Source organism: Trachinotus anak, unplaced genomic scaffold (assembly GCF_046630095.1).
Source record: "Trachinotus anak isolate AG129_WGS33_773 ecotype Australia unplaced genomic scaffold, CSIRO_AGI_Tana_v1 ptg000012l, whole genome shotgun sequence".
In the NCBI taxonomy this organism is placed as follows: domain Eukaryota; kingdom Metazoa; phylum Chordata; class Actinopteri; order Carangiformes; family Carangidae; genus Trachinotus; species Trachinotus anak.
Window position 1 is genome coordinate 12,070,048 of NW_027273863.1, and position 9,906 is coordinate 12,079,953.

Sequence of the window (9,906 nt, forward strand, 5' to 3'; positions counted from 1 at the left end):
TATGAATTAAGATGATTTAAGAAATCAAACCATTTATTAATAGTTAACAGGAGTCAGTAATGAGCAGCCTGTCAAGCTTTTAGTCAGTCAACTAAATGTGGCATCAAGCTTGATCATCCACCCGTGAAATGATAATAAATACATGTGCAGTGTGCTCAGGCAGAGACAGTGTAACTGACTTGGGTCAGTTATACAACTTTTAAGGTCAGTGAAAGTCTGCTCCTCAGGTATCCCATAACAGGCTTGATGTAAGATTGGTGTAAGGAGATTTTTCTTTCACCATTTTCTTTCTGGATTATTTTGAAGCACTGATTATAGCTTGTGTATCCAAACTCCCACACCACAACAAAACATCTCAGCCTCATAAATGAAGACCCACAGAAATGGTTTGACAGCACACAGTGTTGTAATGCAAACATTTATTGGTGTCGTCTGTCCACTGAGAGAAAACAAATCCAGTGAAAGCAGAGGTAACACTGAATCTATCTTCAGCAATCTGATCAGACATATCATCCACAGGACTTGCCATGCATGACTTCAGGCCAAAGAGATGGATACCCGCTGCCCCACTTTTGTGACCTTTTTCTAGGTCACCAACCTGCTTTGCAACCCAGAAATGTCACACAGCCGCCATATGGAGGTCTTCTACTTGGAGAAGTCCTAAAATTTTATTTTTTGTTGATTTATTTGTCCTTGATTATTGCTATGATAATCTTATCTGGGCATTCACTGTAAAGTTTCAGTTTCTGCTTCCTTTGCATTTATACTAGATGTCATTACATGGTGAGGGTACATCAAGTCTCATTATGAAAGTGCAACTGTAGTGATTAAGCATGAGGAACTGCAGAGCAGAAAATAAAGTAACATGTATCCTACAATATAAAGTAGCAATATGGAAAATATTAGTCAAATACCTCGAATAAATGTTAAAATAAAATAAAATATTTTTCCCCAAAAAATCTTTCATAATTTTCCGTGTTTTAATTTAGTGTTTTAGCTTTTTGTTTTTTTTATTCAGCAGAAACAGTTTATCAGAAAGTTTCTCTTAAAAACAGCAGTAACAACAAAACAAAGGTATTCCTAAGCAATAGTGATATTTCATCGGAGTATACTGGATCTTCATGGTTGTCACCGGTGTGAATGCAGCTCTTGGTCTATGGCGGTTGATGGGGGTGGTGGTGGGGGTGGGGGTGTTGAAAGACAAGAGAGAGAGAGAAATAATCAACCTGGACTTGATGGGAAAAGCAGTTATTGCCATTATCTCATAAAAAGCTTCAATACTGATTCATCACACTGAGTCAGGGGCTATTAAATATCTATAATCTCACACCCACTCATCACCAGCACAGTAAGATATCCGTGTCACGTTCTCGCAGCAGATCTCCATCTTCATTTACCTGAGTCACGTTCCCCTCATTCTTGTTTCCATGTTTTATAGACAGACATGTATTCAAGACGTCCCAGAGGTAAAGACAGACAGAGATCAGCCTCACCTGTTCCCGCCTGGCTATATGCTCTCTCATTCACACCTATTGTTATACCAGTGCGCTATAGGTAGAGTCAATTTATGGATGCCTGTGATGCTGTCACAAGATACCCTTCAAGCTGTGAAGTACAATGGATTCGTCCTGTGAAAGAAGCCTTTGTCAATTTCTTTCACGTTTACTGCCTAATGTACAGGAAAGCATGCTGTTTGTCTCAGGTTGTTACATAACTTGGGTTTCATATAGCAGGAAGACAGTATATGGAGGGAGATGAGTGACAAAAAAACTCACTTACTCAATTTAATTCAAGCTTCGTCTTCCACGAGAGATCACTTGAGAAAGAAAGAAAGACAGGAGAGGTTGGTGCAGGGGCAGTTTTCAAACTGCTCATAAATTAATTTGACAACAACTCAGCATATAGGGAAATATGATTATTCACATTGTTGTCAAGAGTTAGATGAGAAGATTTAACTCTCTGTTAATTAGGTGGCTTTACGCGGTGACGTGGTACCTTTGGATCGAGCCAGGCTAGCTGTTTCCCCCTGTTTATAGTCTTTATGCTAAGCTATGCAAACTGACGCCCGACTCAAGCTTAATATTTACCATGTAGACATGAGAGTGGCATCAAAGTTCTCATATAACTTTTGGCTAGAAAGTGAACAAGCGTATGAACCAAAACATCAGACTATTCTTTTAACTACTGCCAAACATAATGTGAAGTTTACAGTTTAGGGGATACTTACCCATACCAGCATTACTTCCTGGGCATGGAACTGAAAAAATGACAAGATTGAACACAAATCATACAAAAATTACAAGATCAAATTTAAATTTTTGATATTAGTCATTTCAGAGTCCACTTTATGACCCACCTGAGTATGTCCTGGGCTGACAGAAGTTGACTTTGATCCCATTCTGTCCCACTGGTGCCGCCACTACTGTATAGACATCCCCGCATGTTTCCTCCTGGATATCACAGTATGTGCTACCGGCAGCTGCGATGCAGGTGTAGTTGGCCCCTGTCCCGTACAGCTCTACCGTGTGGTTGTGGATCTGATGGCCCATAGAGCGCCAGTACACCCTGAGAGAGTTGTTGGCCCTGCGATAGAGCTTGACGCCTGTTGGACAACAGGGACCTACAAGAGAGTGAGAGGCTTTTGAGTTCCTGTCATGTTTAGATGGTTTAATGCATTTTGCATGTCTATATTTACGTTGTCCACCCCTCACCTCACACCCTGAAATAGCCACTGTGCCTGTATAAACTTTTGTGAATATGGACATATATTCTATCTTTTTTTTTTTTTTGGCTGATGGTTATTTCATTTTTTTAAATACACATACATGGCTGTGTTAGGTTCAGATTAATGATTCTTTTGATTGATTGATTGACAAGTTTATTTTAGATGTGTGTATATTCTTTCCCTCCACTTGATAAATATTCTAAAAGTACATTTATGTGTTTGTCCTCACTGGAGGAGAATCCACGATATTTGCACTCTGACTTGTGTCCTGTGCTGCTGATAGCCTCCAGGTTGACGCTGTAGTTGGTGCTACAGGTGATGCATCCCATCAGGCAGTGGGTGTCCAGAGTGTGACATTTAGCATATCCGCGGGACGACGTCAGGGTGGTGATGTAGGAGCGGGCCCCACTGCCAGGTGACCAGGTCACGTTGGTCATAGCCTGGGTGACCTGGGTCACATTCACAAACATGGGGCAGCACGGACCTAGGGAAGAGGAATACAGAATGATAATCAATACGACAGTGTATATGTGTTAAAGCCTGGCAAAAAAGAAATTGTTCTCAATGGTTAAATTACCTGGTTAAATAAATAAAGGAAACTGTGCTGCAGCTGATCTTCAATATGCTTTCTCTGCCATTCATTTGACTCAAAAGTGATTAACCAATTTGAGTTCATATTCTTATTATGAGAAACCTACATTACTGTAATTTTGAAATGATTGTTACAATAATGCAGCATAGCATTATTATTTTAGCAGCATGGACTGTAATAAAGGGCTAAAATCACATTCAAAGACTTCAGCACATGGCTTTCTTAGGCAAATTTGTGGTCTTGACATATAAAAATAAAACTGATTTGACTTGACATTTAATTCTAGTGATCGCAAAGAGACTGTCATACCTGTTTCTAACGGTTTACTGTATCCAGGCAGACTCCGTCCTACAGCTGAGGTGGCCACTGCCGTGACTTCATAGACTGAACCGCAGGGCAGTTCTGTGAGCTCACAGGAGCTGTTTCTTGTCTGGCAAGTGTGTGTGTTATAGCGTCCGATGGCGGTGATGGTGTAACTTATGTTGCGTGTGTTGGGGTTGGTGATGAGGACTCTGTATGAAGAGTTGCTTGTCTGTGCCATATTCAGGATCTCTGGAGAGCACGGAGCTGCAGAAACACAGACAGGGAACGCAGACATCATAAAGACATATCTAAATGCAGAGTGAGAAATTATTAAAAGAAATAGTTTGACATTTTAGGAAATATCATTCACTTTTCTCCTAAGAGAGTGAGATGAGAAGATCGATACTACTTGCATGTGAATGTAAAGCTGTCTCCAGAAGCTGGTTAGCTTAGCTTAGCTTTGTTAAGCATAAAGACTGAAAACAGAAAACAGCAAGCCTGGCTCTCTGAGGCTCACTAATTAATATCAAAAAACAAAAACAAAAAACACATTGTTAATAACTGATCCAAAAAAGGTGTAAGAATGACATATAGGTGCTTGTAGTTGTAGTTTTTATGCTAAGCTAAGCTAAGCAACTGTTGGCAGTAGCTTCATATTCAGTGTACAGACATGAGAGTGGTATTAATCTACTTGGCAAGAAGAGGAATATTTTACCAAATGTCATCTATCCCTTTAAAGCAGTACTGAGATAGCCTCACCTGTTCATTGTTTTAGATTGATCAGCCAAAGAATTACTTGCATTTCATGTGTGTGTGTGAATAAGTGTGTCTTTACGACCTGAGATGTCACTCTAGATCTAACTTCATGTGTTTTAAAATAACCCTGCTAATACCTGTCTCGTGTGTGTGTGGTGTGCAGGTGCGGTTGCATCCTCGTAACTCGCTGCAAGGTGTGACTGTCACAGAATAAGCTGTGTTGCACATCAGATCTGAGAGGGCGCACACTGGTGCCGTGTCGTTACAGTGGACGACGTCATTGGTCTGTTCTGCTGTTGTCTCGTACAGCTCGGCCCCTTTGACCGGCGACCACATGATCTCCAGGGTTTCTGCAGAAACCAGCTTTATGGTAACACCCTGTGGACAGCAAGGAACTGGGGGGATGGGGGTGGGAGGAGAAATGCAGAAGATAGGTGAGAATAAGTACTGTCACTGGGCAAAGGATCACACTTGGTGACCTTACATGTTTTCGTCTACCTTCTAGGCAGCCAGTGTTTTCACTTCATGTCAGTAGAGTGCGATTTTACAGGAACTTGAGACATAAGTCCATCACACTGTATTTCTTTTTCCACTTCTCTACTGTATCTTTTCTTCGAAGAGCTGCAGCTTCTTGTAGCAAACAATTTGACTGGTCATACCAGAAAAGGTTACAGGTGTAACATGTGTAACAATAACATGATGGCTCTTTTCCATGTGTCCTAAAAAGCCATGCCAATGTTTTTAATACCAGGGAGGTGGTATTGTGAGAGAAGTGGCACACCCAATTGAGAAACACCCGACCTTATTAATTACACCTGTGCTTTTCTCATTATAGCTCCTCAAAAGATCTGCCAAAAAAGATGATATTTTTACAACAATGCCATGGTGGAGCTTTCAGGGAAGCTGAGACATCTGAGATTTTGAAGCCAAAAAGTTGCTAGTGAAATGTAGCAGTCACACCATCTGTGGTGCTAATAATGAAAAAATAACAATGGCATGCTTTGTGAAATTGTTGCCCATAAAGCAAATACACACAATGTGAAGCTAAAAATAACAACCCAGTTGTATGGTCTGTTGACTTGAAAACAAAAACATGTATTGGTGGCGCTACTACAAGTGGGTGCTTCTGTGTGATGGTCCTACTGGTGGTGTAGTTGCGGACGTGTGCATAAGGGCTGGAGCCGGCCTGGTTGTAGGGGAAGACCGTGGTGAGGTAGGTGTAGCCACACATGCAGAAAAATGGGCAGGTGGTTTCAGTGGTGTTGCACGACTTCTCAGTCCCGTCGTCCCTCTTTATGAAAGCCATGTAGTACTCCACCAGTGGCACCTCATCCCACACCAGTGAGCAGTTGCCTGCCGTGGGCTCCTCCACCCAAATGTTCTCTGGGGGACATGGGTCTGGCAGAGAAAGAGAGATGGGGGGTGGAGGGAACATCACTTGTTAAAGGTATAGCTGAACAGTTTGGGAAATACATGTCTGTGCAGCAAATATAAAGCTACAACCAGGACACAGGTAGCGTAGCATGATAATTTTAATGCCAAACTAAGCTAACAGTCTTCTGTAGCTTCGGTGATGCAAACATGAGAGTGGCACTGATTCTCTCTAACTCTTAGCAAGAAAGCAAATCTTTCTCATCATGTTAAACTGTTCTTGTAAATGGGATTTTGTATCTGATATTCCAAATGTATAAGTAAGCTGAATGTGGCCGTGGTTGTGTGTGATATACCCACATGTAATGTAGTCAGCTGGTTGTGAGGGGCTGCTGGGACCAGCAGTGTTATAGGCTGTGACAGCGACAGTGTGGTTCTGGCCACAGTCTACAGGTACGATGAAACAGTAGCTATTAACTGCTGAGGTACAGTTTTGGCCATTAGACGTCCAAGCTATGTAGTTCTCGGCTCCCTGCACGGGCACCCAGTACACGGCGATCCCCAGGGACCGACCCTGAGTCACCTGGACTTGTGTCACATCTGGGCTTGGAGGACCTGAAAATGAAAGACAAAAAGAAATACTAGTCACCACCAACTTACATAGAATGGTTTGTAGTGCAGGTTTTCTTTCACATGTTCATCGACTTAATCATGCTCACGTGTGATCTGACAGACAGTGAGGTCATCTCCTGTGCGACCCTCAGAGTCCCAGGCCGTGCCCTTGATACAGTAGGTGGTCCCCGCTTCGAGGCCATCAAAGGTCATCATGGTGTCAGTGGTGTTCAGTTTGAGGCGGGAGCTGGAGCCCTCTCGGATAATGCAGAGCGTGTAGAGGACAGCGTGCTCAACCGGGGGCCAAGTCACAAGGATGGTGTCGTTGCTAGGGGAGGTGGTGTTCAGCTTGGGTGCAATCACCACTGCAGGCAAAGGCAAACAAAGAGAAATGAGGGTTAATGGGAAAAATAATAATAAAATGGACGAAAACACACCAATTTTTTTGTAAGAGGTGTGAAATGGAAACAATTTCCCTGTGGTTGTGTTACGTTCATTTCTCCTTTGGGAAGGGAGACAACCTAGTTCTCATGGTTTCTCTTTTCACATCATGAGAATAGTGTAGTGCGGAGGGGTGGATACAGTTTCCACCCTCCTGCAAAAAGTAGAGACTGTGTGACAATGGACAATGAAATGACACGCCGTTATGGCCGCCAGAGTGAGATAACAAGCTATTGTCCTACAGGAACAACAGATAGGCTGCGTTTCACTCTTTAAACACTGATAAGCATCTTGAGTAAACTGCTTCAAATGTGTAGTGTCTGGACAAGTGAAAGTGGACAGAAAAGGTCATTATTATCCCATTTTATAGATTATTAGTAAGAATATTACTGAAAATAATAACTATGCGTTCAGTAAGTGTTTTCAGACCTGCAAAATCAGATCATTGATCAGCATTTCAATCTTCTACCGCCATTTTTAATGCTTTGACCACAGTGTAAAATCAGGTATTTAGGACTCCAGTTTTAGGCTTTTCGCCCGTACCTGTCTTGGCTTTGACAGGGTAGGAGGGCTGGCTCCTCCCTCCTGAGTTGACAGACATGACGCTCAGCATGTAGTATGTGTTGGGCTGGAGATACACCACGGTGCCTGGAGAGCCAGTCACGGGGGTCTCAGAGAAGAAATCACCCGCCTCTGCTCTCAGGATGTAGCCGGTTGCCCCGGAAACCTCTGTGAACTCTACAGTGATGCTGTTGCTGTGTTTGGAGTAGGCCTTTATGATACTAGGTACCTCAGGAGCTGGAGAAGAAACGAGAGAAATTAAATCAATTAAACAGATAAGAAAAAGGCTTTTAAATACGACAGAGTTACATTACACTGACATCATTCATCTGGCAGATGATTTGATACAAAGCAACTTATAACTGAGGGTCAGCACCAAAGCTTCAGTAGGGTCAGAATACTTTGGGGACTGTTTCTCTTTTTTTTCTTACATATAATAATATATGATTAATGCAGTGGTGGAATCTAACTAAGCACAAAGTATTTATACTATATTGTAGAATAGTAGTGGTATTTTCTTTTTACGCTACTTTATACTTGTACTTTTTACTCCACTACATTTATTTTTAATATGTAAATTATGAGAAGATCTTATAAATGAATGTTTTCTTCATGTGTTGATTAATCACTGGTCTATAACAGAGCCCAAGGGGATGTCTTCACATGTCTTATTTTGACAGTTCAAAACTTCATGACATTTAGTTTATAATGATAAAAAAAAAAAGAAAGAAATGCAGCAGCTCCCCACAGTGGAGGGGCAGGATTATCGACATGTCATTGAAAAACAATTTGCATTAATTGATTATCAAAATAGTTATATTAATAATATATAGTTCCTACATCAGCAATTATAATCCAATATTATATGAAAACAGAGTGACAATGACAGAGGCTTTTCTGACCCAACAAGTACTTTTACTTACTTTTACTAGTACATTTAGGTGATAATACTGTGATATCTTAAGTAACTCTTTAAATGCAGGATTTTTACTTGTAGTCTTTTTGCATTGTAGCGTAGCTTGTAAAGGATTTGAATAGATCAGATACAAGAAGTAATCACAACTCTGCTTCCAGGTAGAATAAAGTGTCTGAATCCTTTTCTGTGCTTGCTGCTGTTACTGACCTGTGGTCTCCTCAGTCAGTGCACTGCTGAGGACATTGAGAGCATTGTCCATGGCTTCTAGCTGCACGGTGTACAGCGTGTTTGGTGACAAGGAGTTGACTGAGCCCATCACAGAATTACCACTGAACTGAGCAAAGACAGGATATTTCGAGGAGTTCTTAGGTGTTGCTGTGATCTTGTAGGAGCTGGCACCAGTGGGGCCCTTCCACTGCACCGTCATGCTCTTAGATGTGACCGTAAACACTGAAATTGTGATGTCTGAAGGGAATAGAGAAGAAACCAATGTTGGGATATATTCAAAAACACATGTATGTTTATAGTATTTTCATAAATTGGGTAAAAACTTTATTTCTGGGGACTTTTAATGGTAGTTTGCATTCGAAAGTTCAGAGATTATTATTATTAAAGTTTGGGATTGTAAAATAAAGTATCTAAAGACAAATGTAAAAGATGATTTTACCATTTTGAGCAGCACAAATCTGAAAAAGACAAATCATGGCAAATTAATGGAGGAAGAGAGGAAATAACTTGATGAGAAATGACAGGAAAAAGATCATTTTAAAGACAAGTACATCATTCCAGGAGCGGCAAGCTACTGGTATTTCACATTACATCCTGAGGCAAATTATGGCCTGTATCATGTTCTAGGAGCATGAGAGGCAGCAAGCTGCACATTACCTTCACTCAACACAGATCTCAGGAGTGGTCAGTGCAGGTATTTCTTTCAGGTCGGAATGAATTTGTCTATTGAGCTACGGTTGGGCATGCCACACGCACTTGTTGAAAGCAGTGACACTCAAAAGAGCCAGTGTTCATATGTTTCAAAACTCCTCCAGCCTTGCACTATTCTTTATCTGAATATGTGTACTGTATCAAAAATAGACTCTATCAGCTATGGTACACTGATAGTGTTAAAGTTGTTGGTATTTCTGTTACAATACATCATAGAAAGTGTATATACGATGAGAAACGATCTCTTACCTCTGTGAAGGTCAATAAAAGCAAAACCTTCAGCATCTTTAACTGTGTTCTTCCCATACTGCCTCCAGGCAAGATGTGTGATGCTGTTAATGAAAATGACTTCAGGGAAGCAGCTCAAGCTTAAATTTGATTTTTTTTTTCTTTTCTCTCCCTCCCTCCCTCTCTCTCTCTCTCTCTCTCTTTCAGATGAAACGACAGGTCCTTTATTGTTTCAGCAAATACCAAAGAGCCCAAAGGCTGTAACTCCTCCCCTCAGGGGTGTTTGGGTGGCCTATCAGAGCGAGAGGAGGAAGCTCACCTGTGATAGATGAGGATGCAGATAAAAATACTTTTGTTGAAAACTTGTAACTTTTTGTTTTTGCAACCATGGCCATTAAATGTGAAGAGTGGCGAAAATTGTTTCCCGTTTTTAAGTCTGAAATATTTTGCATCTAAAGAAAC

General features: G+C 41.2%; 1 protein-coding gene across 1 annotated transcript; it reads right to left on the reverse strand.

Moving 5' to 3' along the window:
• Nucleotides 1-404: 404 nt before the first annotated feature.
• On the reverse strand, nucleotides 405-9,615 carry LOC139629125 (fibronectin type III domain-containing protein 7-like). The gene is made up of 14 exons (XM_071491538.1): nucleotides 9,466-9,615; nucleotides 8,945-8,963; nucleotides 8,485-8,742; nucleotides 7,344-7,598; nucleotides 6,467-6,724; nucleotides 6,108-6,362; nucleotides 5,520-5,774; nucleotides 4,514-4,771; nucleotides 3,627-3,884; nucleotides 2,955-3,209; nucleotides 2,357-2,620; nucleotides 2,228-2,257; nucleotides 1,780-1,816; nucleotides 405-1,154 (listed from the first exon to the last, which is right to left on the reverse strand). The coding sequence occupies exons 1-13, from the start codon at nucleotides 9,520-9,522 to the stop codon at nucleotides 1,785-1,787; spliced, it is 2,454 nt and encodes an 817-aa protein (XP_071347639.1). The 5' UTR covers nucleotides 9,523-9,615; the 3' UTR covers nucleotides 405-1,154; nucleotides 1,780-1,784.
• Between the last annotated feature and the right edge of the window lie 291 nt (nucleotides 9,616-9,906).

Bases quoted from the DNA above. Each gene is read 5' to 3' on its own strand.
- LOC139629125 (XM_071491538.1), bottom strand. From the start codon at position 9,522: ATGGGAAGAACACAGTTAAAGATGCTGAAGGTTTTGCTTTTATTGACC. The intron at 6,725-7,343 runs GTACGGGCGAAA...CTTTGCCTGCAG, and splicing joins CCCTGTCAAAGCCAAGACAG to TGGTGATTGCACCCAAGCTG. The intron at 2,621-2,954 runs GTGAGGACAAAC...ACTCTCTTGTAG, and splicing joins ATATCGTGGATTCTCCTCCA to GTCCCTGTTGTCCAACAGGC.